At 40.3% G+C, this 20,699-nt stretch overlaps 1 protein-coding gene across 1 annotated transcript in view; it reads right to left on the reverse strand.

Moving 5' to 3' along the window:
- Positions 1-20,699, reverse strand: part of COL4A3 (collagen type IV alpha 3 chain) — a 156,173-nt gene that overhangs the window by 62,075 nt on the left and 73,399 nt on the right. The window contains exons 3-18 of the mRNA XM_033112035.1: positions 20,397-20,486; positions 13,408-13,452; positions 12,763-12,807; positions 11,623-11,685; positions 10,890-10,943; positions 10,081-10,107; positions 8,775-8,852; positions 6,931-6,993; positions 6,765-6,800; positions 5,399-5,440; positions 5,101-5,178; positions 3,365-3,427; positions 2,920-2,979; positions 1,661-1,705; positions 1,346-1,399; positions 458-499 (exon numbers count right to left, since the gene is read on the reverse strand). Of these exons, the coding sequence (XP_032967926.1) occupies positions 458-499; positions 1,346-1,399; positions 1,661-1,705; positions 2,920-2,979; positions 3,365-3,427; positions 5,101-5,178; positions 5,399-5,440; positions 6,765-6,800; positions 6,931-6,993; positions 8,775-8,852; positions 10,081-10,107; positions 10,890-10,943; positions 11,623-11,685; positions 12,763-12,807; positions 13,408-13,452; positions 20,397-20,486 (885 nt within the window). The remainder of the gene's footprint in view (positions 1-457; positions 500-1,345; positions 1,400-1,660; positions 1,706-2,919; positions 2,980-3,364; positions 3,428-5,100; positions 5,179-5,398; positions 5,441-6,764; positions 6,801-6,930; positions 6,994-8,774; positions 8,853-10,080; positions 10,108-10,889; positions 10,944-11,622; positions 11,686-12,762; positions 12,808-13,407; positions 13,453-20,396; positions 20,487-20,699) is intronic.

Consider the following 20,699-nt stretch of genomic DNA (forward strand, 5'->3'; position numbering starts at 1 on the left):
ATGTCACTGTTTTTTGCTGGCCCTGCATTAAACCCATGGTTGAGCTTCTGCTTCCTGAAGGTGCAGGACTTGTCCTAACCAGGTCCAGCGGGAGGAGGCAGAGCTGGCTCCCTCACACCTGGGTGGCCAGCTGTCCTCCACTGCAGCCCGCCTACTCTACTCAGGATGCAGGATTACCTTGGGCCAGGTCTAATTAGACAAAGGTTTCCTTCCTCGCCACAGCCCAAGATGGGCATTACTAGTGCACTCCACAGACCAACTAGGATGAAACAGAAATATTTGTTCATTGTCAAATGGACAAATAATGACAACATCTATTTTTTGCCCTGGTTTGATGAAAAGGTAAATACTATAATCACTATCGTGTTGTTACTGAGAGACATTGATTCAAGATTTCCTTGATACTTTGAAGGACTTGATCAAATGTAACATTGATATTGTCTTTAATTACACTTACTGGACCAGGAAATCCTGGCAGGCCGATGTCCCCTTTCCACCCCTGTGGTGAAAGACAGAAACAGAAGCACACAGGTATATAAAAGCATGATAAGAAGCAAAATGCATAGCTTAACAATAAACCAATGCTAAAGTAATGTTGTTTTCTATGTAATGTAGAAACCTAGTTAAAGTGAGAGGGATATTGACTTCAGATTATTTTCCCGGAGGGCTGTGCCAGGGTCAAGGATCCAATCAACCAGGTCCTGAAGAAAGGGTTCTTTTTCAGTGCTCCTCCAGGTTTGTTTCGCGCCACTATCTTCCAAGAAGCTTCACATGCAGTGCACACTGCCAACCTCTCACCCGGATGAGAGGCACAGGAAAACCAGGCTGTGGGTTGTATGTGGTTCCCACTGTCCCTGCTGTAACTACCCACCTTTCTTACCTTCTCAGGGGGGTATTTCAGAATTCTACTGGAAGTGATACTGTTATAGGATAAACCTTGAATTTCCACATATCCCTACGTATGAAAATTATTTGAAAATGTCTGTCATATGTTGTCAGAAAGAAACGATATGGAATACACTTCACAAGTAACTGATGATGACCTTTCAGTGTATAGTGACCCACCCAGCCTACACCTGATCTTCCGTGACCAGAAACTCCCTACGATTGCAGGCCTTTTCCAATTCCTTCCTCGTGGGGAGCTGAAATCTTGTTACCCAAAGACTGCCCTTCAAGTGTTTAAGTAAAGTTGCCACATCTCTTATTTCTTCTTAATATAGGAAGGCATTTTAATGAACTGTGATTGTGTTTCCTTGTACCTCGCTGCAGGGTGTGTGGGAAAAAGAGTGGGCAAAACCCAACCAACTGAAAAAGGCTGAAGACAAGACATGAGGGAGGGGATTACCTTAACGCCATCCTCACCAGGTAACCCAGGGAAGCCCCTGTTGCCTTTGGCTCCCTAAACAACAGAGCATAGAGAATGGGTCAGAAGACAAACGAATCAATTTCTCCTGCAGGAAGCAGAACAGTTTGACATCCTTTTTGAAAAACAAAAGTGTTCAGTTGACCTTTCTTCACACTGTAAAACTATGATTCTCAAATGCAATTTTTAAAAACTATCGGCTTTTGGATACTTTATAACTAAGTGACTCTCAAAAATCCTTCTTCATCTAATAGGACTGACATTTTCACTAGATCTGTGGGCAAACCATGTCTCTACCTTAGTGCCAGGAAAACCAGGAGCACCGTCTTTTCCAGGTTTCCCCTAAAAGGAAACAAAAACATGTAATTTAATGAATAAGGATAACTTTAACAAACATGAAAACCTTTAATGATACAATCATTTCCTCTTGACCTCAGGCGACAAAGCCTGACTGTGTTTCCTCACCCAGTTATTAGAAGGAAAAAGAAATAACTATTATTCACAGAACACACAAAGACCTTCTCTGTCAGAGAAGGGGGAAGTCAGTCAGAATGGGAAATTAGGGAGAGCCAAAGGAAGAAAGAAAGGAAATGAAGACCTAAGCTTAAACGAGGGTCGACGCTGTCTATCCAAGTTTGGAAGGAAAATGAAGGAGCCCAGAAGTGAACAAGGAAACCCAGAAAGAGGGAGGTGTTCACAGTCAATTTATTTATTTGAAATGCTGGCAATTCCCAGAACTCCAGATGTGCCTCTGTTTAAATAAATGTATAAAAGGTATATTGCAGTGTCCAAACAGACAGGGCTCTTGGATGAACTGTTATTATATTTATCCTTCATGATAAAATTAAAAAATTGTGTGGGTTGAAAATTTTTTTTTAGGAAAAAAATGTATTTTCCCCAGTATATAATTTTTAGAGTTTTAAAAAAAGATATGTGTTTAAATCTTTTCAAAATAGAGCTGGGTGGAAGAGAGGGCCCGTGTTGCTATTGTCCCAGTCCCCCACTTCTCATCAGAGCATGCCCCATTTCCTTTGGGCAGCTGTCCTTTCCTCACTCTGTGTGGTTCAACGGGGCTGTCAGCCACAGTACCCCCTGCCCTGCCAATCGCAGTACTTTTTCCTCCTGGCCACAGTTACTTTTCCAGCATGACACATATAACCCAAGCTGGCCCAATCCGAGTGACTGTGGGATTTTATATATGGACACAGGGAGACATGCTCTCTCTCCTCAGATGCCGTTAACCTGAAGTTGTCTGTTGCTACATCTTGCTCTTTCTTCCCATTGCCCTCTACATGGAAGAAGATTATTTGTCAAAGAAGAGAATGAGGCTGATACATGAGGAGGAGCAGAAGTGAAATGCAGAGTCCTGCCCATATTGTTTCAGGCTCTGAAGTCCTTGAAGCCTGTTTTAGCCTTGAAATTCTACTTCCCAAGCCTTTAAAATTTAAAAAAAAAATTCGAATCTAGTTTGAGTTGGGCATCTTATATTTGCCACCTAAGGAGTACGAAATACTGACTAATAGAGGCTCTATATGACACCGAATTTCCCAGTTCACCTGTGGGCCAGGAGAGCCAGGAGCACCTTTTTCTGATCCGTAAGATTCTCCAGGTGGTCCCTGTATTAATGAGAGTTGTATTAAATTTTATGAATTATTGATTTTTACGTGTTGATTTGTATTAACTTTTCCCATCCGATTATTCTGTTATATTTAGAAACATTGAAATGATGGGTGGGAAATATTATGAGTATTAATTTAAACACATGCTCAAAAAACACAGATGCTGAAGATAAATTCTAAGATGTGTGAGACTGGATGCATGTAAACAGTGCAAGGATTTCAGTTAGGAATGGCCATAAAATAATTCTAGTATAGTCATGAACTCTGCGGTAAAATACTATCATGCTTTAGCTAATGTTAATATTTGAATGTAGGTCATACATTGAATACCCATTAAGGTTCTACTTTATGTTTCAAATGAACATGACGCTAAACGACCTACTGAGGGTCCAGGAGGTCCAGGTCTGCCCACGTCTCCCTTGTCGCCCTTGTCGCCCTTGAGGTCCTGCCACAAAAACCATTTAAGGTCATTAGAAACAGATCAAACAAGAATTTACTGATTATATCTGGGAAAGATCTCTATCTGTTAGATATACTGGATTTACCAACTACTTATGTACCTCCTGTTAGCATAACACATTATCATTTTTCACATTTTGAATTTTATACCTGTGAATCCACTGAAATAATACACAAACTTTTAAAAAAAAGAAAGTGTCTTTTGGATCAAATTACATTAATTTAATTCATGAATCAGCTTCCTATAAGCACAACCAGGTCATTTCTAATGTATTTTACCTTCATTTTTAATATACTGAAATTATTTTCATTGTGATCAATTATTTTCTAAGTAAATGTTACAATGAGGATTTGATTCATTAATCAAGTTTGGTTTTGCCCTTATCACATTTTACTGATTATGTTCTGTGAGTCCTCTCTTCAGGGCATCATGTTTTTCAAACTCATTTTTTCCCTCTGGGTCGTATATATTCCAGATCTAGGTTTTCTCAAGATCAGATATTTTTCTATCCATTTTCAGTCAATGATGATTTAGACTTTATTAATTTTATTTTGGTTAATTACCTCTGAAAAGTTTTGTTTGTTTTTTTCTCTCAGGTCAATCTTTTTTCAATCTTCAATGTGAATTATTATTTTTGTCAGATTTTACTATGTTTTGTTTTAACTCTTGTTAGTTCTGTTTTGATAATTTCTATCATTAAAAATTAATTATATTAGAGAGTGATGGTTAAAGGGTTTCCTTTTTGGGGTGATGAAAATGTTTTAAAATTAAGTGTGGTAATAGTTGCAGAATTATGAATATATTAAAAGCCACTGAGTTGTACACTAAATAACTCAGTTTTATGGTATATGAATTATATCTAATAAAGCTGTTAAAAATTCATTGTAATTAGAACCCATGAATTGTATACTTTAAGAGGGTGAATTTTATGGCATATGTATTATATCTTAATCAAGCTATTATTTTAAAATAATTATAAGTCCAAAAGATAAGGGTGGTTTATGTTTATTTCTCAGTTAATCCACTAGAAAATTGTTATCTACCTTCTTGCTTCCCAATACCTCTCCCTCCCAGATATTCCAGGATCAACCTAGGACTCAGATTGGGTGTTCTATTATGATTCATTTCTCTGAGAGTTTGATCCAGTTCCATACCCAGGTCCTTATAGGTACTCCACTGTGGGAGCAAAAAGCAAATATTAACGTTAAATAACAGGGTCATAGTGTCTTTGGAGAGGAATGGGGGCCAAACTGTCCTTGGGTTACCAAGGCAGCATAAAAATGTCCCATATCTTATGATATCTCTCCACCTCTATGTTTAAGTTATTACGACCCAATCAGATTCGAGCCACACACCCATTTTGTTATCCTATATTCAGAAATACTTACTGAACACCCACTTTGTGTTAGGGACAATGAGAAGGGAGGGGCATAAAGGGTGAGCAAAACTAGACCTGGGTTCTACCATCAAGAATCTTGAAAGTCGTTTGTCTCAGGTCTTCCCCATTTCACGTTTTCTGGTTCACACGGAAAAGATAGTGAAGGAATAAAACCCAGAGCTCAGAATGGCTGAGAGGGCTGGGCTTACATGAAAGAACTTATACAAAATGGTAAAGGAAATGGGAAAGCACAACTCTAATAATAAAATAGAAGAGTTACCATTCTGCTATCTGGGCCGGTTAGCGTCACAACAACTGTTCCTGGTGGTCCAGGGGGTCCTGTTAGTCCTTTCACACCCTAAAGACAAATACACTCAGGAAGTAAAAACTAAACATCACCCCTACTATATCTGAGTGGTCTACTTTTCCCCTTTAGTTCTTTTGTAAGAAGATAGAGCAAACAAAAGTTTGAGTGAGACACAGCAAGAGATTCATTTCAGTGTGAATACAAGGTATAGGCTGATTGCTATAGAACTTAAAATACCTTGCCCACACATAAACCATAGTATTTAAATTACCCGTTCTCCTTTTTGTCCGACCATGTTATCACCCATGTGACCCTGTAAGAAAGGACAAAAATAAATTATTTTTTAAAAAGGAATATGAATAAAGAGCCTAAACCCATTAAAATTCCAATACTTGTAACTGATCATTTATATTTTAATTCCCCACCCCAGGGTCATAATTACCATTTTATTTCTTTCTAGAATAGCGTTTTTTTTTTTTTTTTTTTTTTTTTAATTAAAGTGTAGCTGCCATACAATATGTTAGTTTCAGGTGTACAACATAGTGATTCAATATTTAGATACCCTATATGATGATGACCACGAGAAGTCTAGTAACCATTTGTCATTGTACAAAGTTACTGTGATATTATTGACTGCATTCCCTGTGCTGTACATTATGTCCCCTGCTCAACATTTTCTTACTTAAACTAATAATGAAGAGGATTACAATACACCACCTGAAATACACCACTTTGGCATAAGGATTATGAGTATTTTGAGCTGAAGGCAACTGAGGAATAGCAAATGTAAAAAAAGTTCTCTACCCTCCCCCGACTTCCCTTTGTGAGGATGTCACCCCTCCCCTCTCTTATATAAGGAAGAGGAGACTCTTATCACTGGAGGCAGCACTGACTTATATCTGCAGAAACAAACCTTACTGAAATGACGCTTATCTTCCATTAGTTTCTCCCATATAGTTACTTTCTCACAAGCTCAAACCCTTTTCCTTTGTATTGTCACTTCTCTACAAATTTATTGCCCTTTGTTAAAATGGTACACAAGCCTCTGGGTCTGACTGACTTCTTTGGGATTTTTCATTTCAGTTCTGTGAGGCCCTCCATATGCATATGAAATAGGCATTTATCTCCTATTAACCTGTCTTTTGACAGTTTAATTTGCAGGGCTCCAGTCACTGACCCTAAGAGGGTAGAGGAAAAAGCCTTTTTTCCCAGACACTAACAATTGGCTTTTCAAATAGAAACACGTGTAGGACCCTGCTTAATGAGTACATGAATAGCTTTCTTTCATTTACTAACATAAGAGCAGGTTGGTTTTAGGAAGTAACTCACTATAAAAACTTATAGGACAAAGTGTTGGGTGTTTGGTAGGATAATCAGAAATGGAAATCTATGGACTAGCAATCCTCGCCTTTTTTCTGATAAGGAGCTCCTGATGACTGAATTAAGACTCTGTATCAAGGATTGTGTAAGTGAAGTGCAGGGAGAAGAGAGCTTAGAGGTCCAGAGCGGCAGGCAATGTTTCCTTCTGGCTAGGAATCCTGACGAGCTCCCGAGAGGTACCCGGCAGTGACCCACGTATGGATCAGACCGGGTTTGGCTTTCATTGTGACTGATACAACACATGAACTGTAATTTACCTTAAGTCCTGGAGGCCCCATGGCTCCTGGAAAGCCCTAAAAAATTCCACAGATTAAAATTACAGAAGGAAATGCCCCAAGCTGGAAAAATCTGTAAGTTTTTTTTATCTGTATATCTATTTTTATTAGTTTACAGTGTCTATAGCAATGGTGACTTCCTACTCACAAAGAATCCCGGAGGGCCGGGTGGGCCAACAGGTCCAGGAAATCCTGGGAGGCCTGGCAAACCCTTTAAATTAAGAGATGAATAAGAGTAAGTTTAAATGTACTTCTCACCTAAGAACAACGTCCATTAGTTAAGTGCATTAAAATATTTTTAATAAAATCTGAGGAGCACAATGTCTTCTATTTATGGCTACAGTTAATTATAATAAATGTCCAAAAGAGTGTTGTCATGTGTAACAGGCTGCCAGGATCATCCTGATGGTATTATTTCTAGAAAAATGACCAGAGCAGTTGCTTTACTTTAGAACAATTTTCATTTTTTTTTTTTTTTTAATTTTGTACTTCTCTCTCTCTCTCTTTCTGCCAAGCGTGTTCTTACCTTGGGGCATTTTACCTACTCTCCCTCTGCCTAGAACCCTCTTTCGCCAGATATCTGTAGGACTCATACTACCTGTCCCTATTCTTATTTTTATTCTAACGTCATCTTTTCCATAAGGCCTTCCCTGCCCCTCCAATCTAAAGCTGCATCCCTCCTTCTAACCCAGACATTTCCTATCTCTGGTCCACACATTACTTTTCGCTTCGGTATTTATTACTATCTGACACACCACACACTTACATAAGTTACATCTTTTTTTCTTCCCTCTTCCCACCCCGAAAATGTAAGTGCCATGAAGGCAAGAATTTTTTGTACAAAGATGTTGTGGCTGGTTTGTGCACTGCGGTACCATAGAGACTGGCACAAAATTTGCATGTAATAAATAGTTCTTGCATAAATGAATGTTCCATTGTTCTCTCTTCAGCAGGAGTACAATGTCGTGCTCCTGCTGAAGGCAGTACACATTTAAGGAGTACATCCATGCCCCACACTGCTACCATCTCTTCTTACTGGACCCCCTGCCTTCAGAGCTGGCTCCTTAAATGTTTCCTAAGCAAAAAAACCAAGAGCCATGATATTCTGTATCTTTTTTCCATAGCCTATAAAGGCACCTAATTAAATTATTATGCAGTTTGCAGCTTATCATCAATTGGCATGGCTTGCTGTGCAAGGAGTTCAACCACCTTAGCTCAAACTCTGACTCATTTAGACAAACACCAATCTCTACCCAGGAGTTTCCACATATACTTCCGAACCGAGTCAACATATTTCTGGTTAAGTAACCTGCAAGTTGCTTCCTGTGACTTAAGCTTACCAAAATATGCTTTCGAATCACCAAGTAAAGCACACATAGCCCCACCCCCTCCATAGCTATGTTTGTTCGCATCCATTCTGGACCCCCTCAGGTTACAACCACATAGATCAGAAAGCAAAACTATTCAACAGGAGAAAGATGCATTTAAGTAAAACCCTGTTATTTACTATCATGCAAATTTTATGATAGAGTTGTTACTTAACATGACGGTTTAAAATTGTGTTTGGTGTATCATACAAACATAGTCTTGATTTTAACAAATACCAAGTAAGTGGAACAAAACTGTTCCTTGAAGATTCCACCCTAGATTTAGGAAAGCTTGGGTCACTGAGACTTATAAAAGATGAAAGGATATCTGTACAAAATCATCTTTTTACATCAGCTTCATTAGTTTCTTATATAGTAATAAGGTGACTGTTTTAGAATGAAATGAGGTGGATATGTAAATAGAAGAAATATGAATGTATATTTAAAATGTTAAGGGAGGTGAGAAAGATAAAGGTAGAAAGAGAGAGGAAAGAGAGAGAGAGAGAGAAGAAAAGGAAGATGAAAAGAGAGAGAAGGACACACAGAGACAGAGAGACAGACAGAAAGGAGAAAAAGGAGAGAAAGGGATTGAGAATGACAGGTATCTTCTCTGAAGTGCTTGTACCTGGAATCCTGCAGTTCCTGGCAACCCGGGGTCACCTTTTCCGTCAAGTTCTATGCCTTCTGCTTCAGCAGGCGCACCCTTGAAAATGGAAGTGTACATCAAAAATAATTAATGTCATATTTTCGAAACCCCTTTAAATGCTTACTGAAGGTCATGCCACTTCAAGGATAAAAGTGCTTTCCAGTGTGAATGAAAAGGGGCTGTGTAATAAGCCTGACAAGCTCAGGAGGGCCACATGGCAGCCATGACAAGCTCAGTGACCAAAAGTAACCACACAGGATGGCCTGATCACAAATTCCTAACTGGGCAGGTCATAGCGGGTGGTCAGGCCTATAGCTTCCTCAGCCAGGTCAACCTTTACCTTAAACAAGCCCTGTCTATTGTTCTTATGCATCTAGGGATAACATACCTTTGCAACATCAGAGTATTTTTCTTTTCCAGACCCATCGAAGACACAACCACAGGCACCAGAGCACAAAACCACCCAAGCAGGAGACCACAGAACCCCTCATTGTTATCTTGTTCCTCAAATAGCAGCTGTATGTGCTGTAAATATTAATTATTAACTACCCCGTACCCACCAATGTAAAAGAAGTGTCTCTCCGTTTTACTTTTATCCAGTCCCAGAGATGTCCCTGCTTTGCTTTCTCCCGCCTCCTGAATCTGCTATCAATGGACCTCATGTACCTTCCTTAGGTTTCCTCTTTTGATTCTAAACGCATAAAAGGAACTGCAAAACTGCCATTCTCCAGAGCATTTTCTCAACCCTTTGAGTTCTTGCTTCCGAGCATGTCCTCAAAAATTTGGCTCAAATGAACACTTGTAAAATTTTTCTATTGGTTTGGATGTTCTTTTGTTGACTCTTGGGTATATACTTAGAGAAATGTTTTAGGATTATGTTGTTACTCCATTTTGAAGAATTCAAAACATTTTCATATTTTCTAAAATTAGCAATTTACCGTGGAAGGAAGAAAGACCCAAGGATGATAAATCATTTCCCAAGATACCAAAATTAGTGGCAATTCCTAATCCAGAATGTGTGGCCCTGAGCATGAGGTGAGTTCTATTCCCCTAGACTCTTTTTCCTTAAAGGATGATGCAAAACTTGTACTTTTTTAAAGACGTATTAATGACAAGAGATAGAAGAAGTTGTTTGATAGGAATAAATACCATGTCCCAATTATTCTGGTTTCTGAATTAATTACACAATCTCATTTGTAATTACTTACAGCTCATTATTTAATAGAAATCCCTTTCATATGTACAATTAGAGATTTTCAATAATAATATGCAACAAATGACTTACCTTTTCTCCTTTCAAACCATGAGCACCCTAGGAGAAGAAGGGACATATTAACGACAGGCAAACCAAATATACAACATCCCTGTTTTGTCCTTCTCTCTGCTATTCTGCCTCTTCTTCCCTCCTCATATTTCTCACTAGGTTTAAAACATGCTCAAGTATCTCTCATTTAAACAAAGTCTTCCCTTAATCTCCCCCCACCCACCCCAATACTGCCCCGTCTCTCCTTCATGTATCTGTAAACTTCCTGTTCTGTTCATCTCTCACTCATTCTGCAGCCCCATTCTCCATCATGGAAGTATCCTTGCTAAGGTCTGCCTTGACTTTGACATTGTTAAAATCAATGACTGAATGTCAGTTCTCATCTTACTGGACTCACAGCAGCATCAGGCAGTTGTCTGCCTCTCTCTTCTATTGAAATTTATCTTTCCTGGGCTTCCAGAATATGCTCCTCCTGGTTTCCTTTTACCACTAGGGCCTCTCCTTGACCTAGACGGTACATGTAGGAGCTCTGTAAGTTGCGGTTCTAAGCCCCCTTCCTCTGCACTCTCACTCCTTGAGTCACCCCCACCCCAGCCTCTCGTTGGCTTACTACTCAGCTCCATTCAGATGTCTTCTAAGCAAAACAAAGTCTCAAAGTGCAAACCTGAACTCAAGGCATTTGTTCATTCATTCCCCAACGATCAGTTGCATGATTACTATTGGCTGTCCCTAACATCCCCAATACCGTGATGGATTTCCGTATACGGCTGTCCTGGAGTAAACCACTTATACTTTATGGTGTTGGTGAGGAGACAGAAATGCAAACCTACCGGGACCCCTGGGTAGCCTGGTGTCCCCGGAAGTCCTGGAAACCCTTGCTCACCCTGGAAGACATAGAAAGGTTGTTCTAAAACAGTCTGTTGAGATATTTTCCCTGTTTCTCTCTTCCAACCCTGCAGTGGTAGATCTAGACAAAGTAAAGTAAGTTCTTTATGGCTACTGGGCCATGAGGCTGAAGGCCAGAAAACGATTATCTTAATTGAGAAGAGGATTCGAACCCACTGTTTCTCAAACTGTACATAAATGGCAAAAGTCTAATTGTGTCAAGAGCTTTTTAATTGCCGTTTCCTTGAAACTTTAGTAATTAGTTTTTTCATGGCCACTATTCTGGGGAAAAGGAGAGTGCAGTCAGGGAACAAAGGTATGAGGAACATTGAAAAGCTCAGGCATGCTTTTCCAAAGACAAAGTTTGCATCCTGAGCTTTAGTTTCTGATTTATATACAGTCATATCTTCAGATGAAAATAACCAGTTGAGCACCCAGTTATCTGTCTGTGGGAGAACGAGAGATAGCTTCCTCAAAAGGCAATCAGAAAGCAAGGCATAAGAAGAAAGAAAATAAGAAGGTTCCTGGTTCAAACATCGTATTTCTGCTCTCAAGACACGTGCCCTGGGCTCTGGCTAAAAGAATGTTTCAAGGAAAGTCTACCTCATCTCATTGCTACTTTGATCGATTCATTCAGCGAAACACTTACTAATCATCCTCTGTGTAAGAAGTACATACCTTAGAACCATTGCATCCTGGGAAACCAGCAAGACCATAAGGTCCAGGGAGGCCTGGGGTGCCCTGGAAACAGAGCAAGTTTCAAAAAGGAGACAGAACTACCAGGCCCCAGAACCAGGTGGAAACAGTGAGGAACCCCAGGTAAGGGAAAAGATGGGCTAAGTTAGATAGTTATTTAAATAGAAATGGCTATTTAACTAGTTAAGTAGTAAATTTAGTCATGTTAGAAAGTAATTTAAATAAAAACCATAGCAAATAAAATGGGTTAATTAAAACAAAGAATTATCAAGTGAGAGACAGATATTTTATATAAAACAAAACGCCTTTATAAAATGAAATCTCTTAACATGCTGTTATTTTATTTTATTGTTATGTTTAGAGTTAGGGTTAGGTTTAGGGTTTGGATCGAGGTGAGGATGAGGATTAGGATTAGGATTAGGATTAGGATTAGGGTTAGGGTTAGGGATGAGTTTAGGTATAGCTTAAGTTTTTTTTCCTTTTTTTTTCTTTTCTTTTCTTTTTTTTTTTTTAGTTTTTTTAAAAATAAATTTATTGGGGTGATATTGGTTAGTAAAATTATGTAGGCTTCAAGTGTACCTCTCCATAACACGTCATCTATATATTGCGTTGTGTGCTCACCACCGAAAGTCTCCTTCCATCACCATATACCTGACCTCCTTTACCTTCTTTATCCTCCCCTCCACCCCGCCCCCGTCTCATTCCTCTCTGGTAACCACTATTCTGCTGTCTGTGTCTATGAGTTGGTTTGTTTTAACATGCTGTTTTAAGCTGGGATGAAAGGTAAAGAAAGAGAGAAATGTGCAGAGGTAATTATTTCATAATTATATGTTATTAAACAGTTATTCTATTCTATTCTATTCTATGCTGTCCCAACCCATCACATCCCATCCCCCCCACCTCCTTTCCCATCCCATCCCATCCCATCCTTGTATTTCAGGAAATACAATTTGATTTGTATGTCCTACCAATCCACACTGTAACATACGAGATGCTACTGTGCCATTTTCATCATGAAGTGAATTTATCAGTACTCATTTTTTTGTGCTATTGCTTTAACACCTTTATTAAAATGAACTCCCTTTTTATTTTTCCAGTTACACATTTCTTCCCATTACTTACTGGAAGCCCAGGAGGACCTGAAAATCCTGGTAATCCAGTTATTCCCTAAAGTTATAGAAAAAAGGAAGGGTGACAAGAAAAAGACTTTAAAAATGATCAACCTATAAAGAGAAAATTATTTCCCATTCCAATAACCCCAACCTGCAACTATAATTGGAAATGGCCAAAAACTATTTGAAAAACACAAAAAGGTTGACAAACATTTGTAAATCTTACATTTATATAACTTTGATAAAGAGATGGTGAAGATTGTTTTGGGCTTGTTGGGTAGATTTGAAAGCGTAATTTGATTATAGTACAGTGCTCCAGTCTCCTATGAACATGTTGGTGAATGTGTCCCTATGTGCATATACGTACATAGTGGTGTTACCCCCACCCCATCCAGGCAAAGACCATCTCCACTCCAGGTGGTTCCCTCATGCCTTTTCCCAGTCAATTAACACCCACCCCCATACAGTCACCACTATTTTGACTTCTACCGTTACAGATTAATTTCACCTTTTCTTGAACTTCATCTATTGAAGTACATCATACACAACGTACTCCTTTGTGACATTTGTATAACTTTTATAGTGCAGAGTTTTGTTTCGTTTTTTTATTTTTAAAGAAGAATTTTCATCAAACAATCAAAGTTGGACTACTAACCCTTACGCCTTTAGGACCAGTGAATCCTGGAAGTCCTGGAGAGCCCTAGATCCAAATGAAAAATGAAAGAAAACTGTGAAAATCATTTGGCACTAAGAAACCCATAAATTAAAGCTCGCAGTTTTATTCACACACCCAGCAGTTTGGCTCCTGTGATTGTTTCATTGTTAACATGGTTCAATTACTTGCTTGCTTCATTGGCACTAAAATGTTTATCAGAACAAAGAAAGTTTCATTGAAACTCTTGCTACTCAAAGTAAGGGTCCAACATTAGCATCATCTGGGAGCTTGTTAGAAACACAGAATCTCAAGTTCCCCCACCTTCCAGATTTATTGATTCACAACCTGCATTTCAACAAGATTCGATGATGATTCTTATTCACATTAGTGTCTGAGAAGTTCTGTTGTAAAAGCCCCACATTAGCCAGACAGCTGCTGAGGTCTGATAAGGATGAGAGACAATTATAATGGTGGACAAGCATAGCAGCCAATATTTCTGTGCGTGGGAAATACTTTAGTAACATAATGTACTTGATATGCACACATAAATAAACAGCTAAGTAAGGACTGCCTGAACCACAGATAAACTTGCTTTGGGTACATAATGGATATAATTTTGAGACCCTGTTTCTTGGAGAATAACCTTAAATGAAGACTGTTTTAAGTAGGCCACTGGGTATGAAATTTCCATTGTCCTAAAGCTGTTTTCATCATTCTTGAGAGTTTCAGACTGTTTTGGGTTTTTTGATTATTTGAGAAAAGGGTTGTTACAGACTCTTCCGAGATTGGAGTGCCAAGGCAAAAGTCAGCCTTTCCTGAGTGAGGTGGAACTCCTGGATATCTGACCATGTTCCCCTTCTGTGCAGGATGCTATTTGTGATTGCAGACGTCAGGTGACTGACTTGCAGGTTTTACTTCTCCACTGTAAATTTTCTCATGCAAAAAATATTTAAAAGTTTCTAAATTGGAAAAATTTTTATGGTCAGGTTTTAAAATTCTTTGTCTGCCTTTGATCAAATGATATTTTGTGGCTACATCTATAAGCTATGCCTTAAAATATGAACTCCATGACAACATGGCGCAGAGATTTTCTGGATTAACTTTATGGAATAACTGCACATCACGTAACCCAACCTGAGCACCATGCACTTACAACTTCTATTTTAATTCATTGCTGGCTTCACTAAAGAAATGCTGAAGGCAATAAGCAGAGTCGGGCGTAGAGAGCAAAACAAAAAGGAAGGAGTTGTTATTAAGCTGATCTAAAGACCAGGGTTGAAGTGACAAACTCATTCTATCAATGAAGTGGAGGAAAACCTGAGGTCACGTTCTGGAGGAAGAGAGCAGAATGTGCAGACACTGATTGTGTCTGAATTCTGACACCAAATGTCCAGAATCAAAACGACTTTTTCAAAATTAGGATCAGAAGAAGGAGAGATAGAGAAACAGAATGCATGCATGAATATGATAGATGGGAAATGGTAGAATTCCTGGAAAACAACAACCTTTGTATTTTTACTTGAAAACTGTAGGTGTGGGTTTTGCTTCTTTGGTTACAGGCACTTCATTCTGGCATCATATAAAAGCAGATTGCAATGCTGGTTCCGTCACCACGACAAATTACTTAAGTGCTCTGAGTGTCAGTTTCCTCATCCATAAAGTGGAGATAATGATGGGAACTGAGTTATGAGTCACCAGAGTCATGATTTATGGAACCACTCTAAGGAGTAAATGAGATCCAGTAAGTAATATATGGCCCAATGCCAGATACAGAGTAAATTTGCGGTAAATACTGCCTTTGATGATCACTCCAATATTCTATACAATATTTATGAAATTTATAAAGACTGTGTGGAGACCAGTTATGATGGTGTCCTTCATAACTTATTAGTTCATAACTTGTCGGAGGCCAGCAGTCAGGGGAGTGAACATGTGAGTGCAGGAGAGCCCAGGCTTACTTACATCTGGCTAATGTCCATGGCACAAAAGTGCCATCAGCAAATCTGTGCAGTTCTTTAGCAAATCCTCTAGGGCATTGATTTAAACAAAGCCTTTTGTTGTATTACAGACTTTAGGATAAAAATGTGTGACACGGGTGAAGAGCTGTAGGCTCTGGTCAGAACCTTAGAGTCCCTTGATGTTTAAGGGACCAGTTGAGAAAGAGAAACCCAAGAAAGAAGAGAAGGGTGGGAAAAAAGAAGAGAGTCAGAGGAAGGAGGATTCTAGGAACAAAAAAAGACTGGGTCTCAGGAAGAAAGTGATCCACTCCATGATCTCTGAAACAAAGCAGAGGGTTTCAGGTCAGATAAAGACACAAAGTATTCATTGGTACTGGCCACTTGGAGGTCAGGGGTGATCTCTGCAGGAGTGTTGTCAAGAGAGAGGGGGTGGATGGCAAATTATCACCTGTTGAGGAGTAAGTAGATGATCTACAGCCAGCATGTATAGCTATTTTTAAAGAAGCTTGACATACATCTACAGACATATAGAAGAAGCAACCTGAAGACTGGTAGGGGGGACAGAGACACTGAATGGGCTAGTCCCACACCCACATGTGACCATTAAAAATCAAGAGGGATAACTTGGATGCAGAGGTCCTCCCCGGAGGAGTAAAAGGTCCCAGCCCCACACCAGTCTCCCCAGCTCAGGGTTCCACTCCCTGGGAGAAACTCCCAGAATTTCTAGCTGTGAAAACCTGCAGAAATTGTGGTTGAGTGAAACAGAGGGTGGCTATAGATCCAGGTGCTCCTCTTAAAGAACCCATGCACAGACATACTTGATGATGGACTCACTTATTCTGAGCCCTGGTGCTGGTGTAGTGACTGAAAAGGTGCTGGGACATATGGGGAGAAAGCAAATTGTCTGGCTTCAGGACGAGGGCTAGAGGGGTACCTTTCTCCTGGACAGAGGAGCTGGCAGAAGCTGTTGTTTCTTTGTTGAGCCCTCCCCCTCCCTGCATGCAGACTCAGGCAGACACCAGATATGAGTCTCCATCAACCTGGCTAACTAACACTGTTCATCGTACCCTAGTGATTCTCTAAGACCTTGTTTCACTGAAATTTCAGGCACATCCAAGCTGCTTCAAGTGGCTTTTCTGTACAAACTGCCTGTCTTGCTCATTCTGCAGACTTTTCTAAAGTCTCTCAAAGGCTCACAAAACCCAAACAAGAAGCATCTGGCTTAGGGGTGTCCCACCACCTCTGGCTGAGCAGCCCTAAGCCTGGGATTAGTGACAGGTGGTCTCAGTTCACAAATTGGTCTCTCAAGGCACCTCCAAGCCCAGCACCGGTGGTGGCCATCTGCAGATTGCTTTGTGGCTCATACTAGGTGTCCTGGGCAGGGCTGTAGCTGAATTTGTCCTGTAGTGGGTCACCTCTTAGGAGGCCCCAGGGCTAGCACATCCAGTGGCCAGCTTTGTACCAAGCCAGAGCATCACCTGGCCACCTCCAAGGAAGATACACCCAAAGGGCAGACTGGACAGGCACCAGAGCCCTGCTAAAGTAAACCCTATTCTATAGGGTCAGCCCTTGCACCACAGCTCCTCCACTGCAGTCATGGCCAGCCCTTACAACCAATCAACCTGAGGGTTAATCTCTCCTAATGATGTGTGAACAGCAGCCAAGGCTTACCTACAACAGGAGGGCACACACAAGCCACACAAAGGACACACCTGGAGCACTAGCTCTGGTGACCACTGTAATCTGAAGACTAGACCACTGAGTCCCACAGGGCGCCTACTACATAAGGCCACTCTACTAAGAATGGGAGGCATATCGGCTCTACCTAATGCATAGAAAGAAACACAGGGATGCAGTCAAAATGGGGAGACAAAGAAACATGTCCCAAATAACAGAACAGAACAAAGCTCCCCAAGAAGAACTAAATAAAATGGAGACAAGCAATCTACCAGACACAGAGTTCCAAACACTGGTTATAAGGATGCTCAGTGATCTCAGGAAGAACTTCAACAAAGAGATAGAAAACATAAAAATGGAGATAGAATACACACACACACACACACACACACACACACACACTCACATACACACACACACAACGGTCAAAAATAAAGAATACAATTACTGAAAAGAAGAATACATTAGGGGGAATCAACAGTGGATTAGATGAAGCAGAGGATGGGGTAAGCAATTCAGAAAAAAATGTAGCAGAAAACACCCAATCAGAACAGCAAAAAGAAAAAAAATCCATATAAACGAGGATAGTTTAAAGAGCCTCTGGGACAATATCAAGCATAGCAACATTCATAGCATAGGAGTGCCAGAAGGAGAAGAGAGAGAGCAAGGAATTGAAAACCTATTAGAAGAAATAACAATGGAAAACTTCCCTAACCTCATGAAGGAAATAGACATGCAGGGGCCAGCCTGGTGGCTCAGGTAGTTGGAGCACTGTGTTCCTACTGGCAAGGTCACCGGTTCGATTCCCACATGGGCCAGTGAACTGTGCCCTCTATAGCTAAGATTGTGAACAATGGCTCTCCCTGGAGCTGGGCTGCCGTGAGGAGGTCAGCATGAGCTGCCGGGAGCTGCTGTGGGCTGCTGGGTGCTGCCACTGGGTACCGTGTGCAGCCAGGAGTGGCCGGTGGCCAGCGTGAGTGGCTGGCAGCCAGTGTGAATGGCCGGCAGCCAGTGAGAGCTGCTGTGAGCTCAGAGCTGCCATGACTGACAACAACCAGAGACCGATTGCCTCAGCCGGAGGAGGGGAGTGCAAGGCTCATAATACCAGCCTGGGCCAGGGAGCTGTGTCCTACATAACTAGACTGAGACACAATGGCTTGAACTGGAGTGGGGGGGAGGTCAAAGAAGGCGGAGGGAAGAAATAGACATACAAGCCCAGGAAGTACAGTACAGAGAGTCCCAAACAAGATGGTTAAAGACAAAGCGAGAATCTTAAAAGCAGCAAAAGAAAAACAGTTAGTTACCTACAAGGGAGCTCCCATAAGATTGTCAGATAATTTCTAAACAGAAACTTCACAGGCCAGAAGGGATTGACATGAAATATTCAAAGTGATGAAAAGCAAGGACCTACAACCAAGGGTACTCTACCCAGCAAAACTACTATTTAGAATCGAAGGACAGAGAAAGAGCTTCCCAGGCAAGAAAAGCTAAAGGAGTTGATCACCACCAAACCAGTATTACAAGGACTCTTAGAGGGATTTCTTTAAGACAAAAAAACAAAAAGGAGATAAAAAAAATGAATAATAAAATGGTAATAACTACATATCTATCAACAATTACTTTAAATGTAAATGAATCAAATGCTACAATCAAAAGATAGGGTGGCTGAATGGATAAGAAAACAAGACCTATACACATATGCCTACAAGTGACTTCAGATCAAAAGACACACAGACTGAAAGTAAAAGGATGAAAAAACATATTTCATGAAAAATAAAACTGGGGTAGCAATACTTACTTTGAAACAAAGGCTATAACAAGAAATAAAGAAGGACCCAGTAATCCCACTTTGGGGTATTTATCTAAAGAAATCCAAACACTGGCTACTTTGAGGAAATATGTGCATCCATATGTTCATTGCAGCCAAGATGTGGAGGCAGCTTGGGTGTCCATGGGTAGATGAATGGATAAAGAGGAGGGGGTACATATATACAATGGAATATTGCTCTGCCAGGGAAGAATGGGTTCTCGCTATCTGCGGCAGCATGGATGAACCTGGTGGGTATTGTGCTGAGTGTAGTATGTCAGACAGAGAAAGACAGATGCAGTGTGACTTCACTTATATGTGGGATCTAAAGAACAAAATAAACAAACAAACAAAACAGAAACAAACTCATAGGTACAGAAAACATTTAGATGGTTGCCAGATGGGATGGTGGTTGGGAGTGTGAGTGAAAAGAGGGGAAGGTATTAAGAAGTACAAATTGGTTGTTAAAAAGTAGTTATACGGATGTAGGGTATAGCATAAGGAATATAGTTAATAATATTGTAATAACTATGTATGGTGTCAGATGGGTACTAGATTTATCAGGGTGATAAATGGGAGGAGGTTTGGGGCAGAGTGAAAAAGGTGAAGGGATTAAAAAATACAAATTAGTAGTTACAAAATAGTTATGGGGATGTAAAGTAAAGCATAGGGAATATAATCAATAATATGGTAATAGCTATGTATTGTGCCAGACTACTGCTTAAAATATATCAGTGTCTAACCAGTATGCTGCACACCTGAAATTAATATAAAACAATACTGAGTGTCAAGAAAGAAAGAAAGAAAGAGAGAGAGAGAGAGAGAGAGAGAGAGAGAGAGAGAGAGAGAGAGAGAGAGAGGAGGAGGAGGGAAGGAGGGAGAGGAGAGAGAGGGAGGAGAGAGAGAGAGAGAGAAGAGAAAGAAAGAAAGAAAGAAAGAAAGAAAGAAAGAAAGAAAGAAAGAAAGAAAGAAAAAGATAGAAAGAAAAAGAAAGAGAACAATAAAAAGAAGCTTGACATGGAAAGAAAAGACAGAAAGGAGGGTAATCCTTTGGTTACAGGATCTGGAAGACCTAGAGGAAATTTTCTATTAATATGGGGAAATATTTTTATATTTCAGGGCTAAAAGAGAAAAGCCAACATCCAAAGGAACGTTGGAATACCCTGAGAGAAAGGAGACACCTCTTGGAATAAGGTTACAGTTATAATCTCAGTGGCCATGATACAGGTGGATGGATAGGTCCTGAAAGGAAGGTGAAAAGAATTCGTCCTTTCATGTAGGAGAAAAGAAGGTAGAGGCAGGGCAGGTGTAGAAGCTGTGTGGACTGAGGAGGAGGAGGAAGCTGAGTAGAGGACTGGAAGATTATAATGATCATTTGTGATGGTCTTGGAATAGGATGCAATTCTGAGAGTCCAGCTGACTGGAGAGGAGGAACTGGCCATGACACCCTCCAGTGGGCAAAGATGTGGCATTCCCTCCATGTTCTCAGCAGCACATAAAGAAGGTTAGGAGGGTTTAGGATTCCTCAAGCTCACAGGTCGACATACCTTGGGTCCCTGGGGTCCAGGCAAGCCTTCAGGGCCTGGGAATCCCTTCTGGCCAGGAGAACCAGGGGGTCCGGGAAAACCTTTCTCTCCCTATTAAAACCAAAACAAGACAGGAAAAATATAGAACAGCAACTATTCAGCAACACACACAGCCTTAATCATTGTTTTCTTTATGACTTGATAACATTTTGCATATTTTCCCCCTTAGATGTAAGATATACATATATATCACTCAGCAGTGCGTGTATCAGTAACTGGAAAGCTTCCAGCTGTTAACATTTGTCTATAGGTTTGGAAGTGCTG

The sequence above is a fragment of the Rhinolophus ferrumequinum genome, chromosome 8 (assembly GCF_004115265.2).
Source record: "Rhinolophus ferrumequinum isolate MPI-CBG mRhiFer1 chromosome 8, mRhiFer1_v1.p, whole genome shotgun sequence".
Classification (NCBI taxonomy): Eukaryota; Metazoa; Chordata; class Mammalia; order Chiroptera; family Rhinolophidae; genus Rhinolophus; species Rhinolophus ferrumequinum.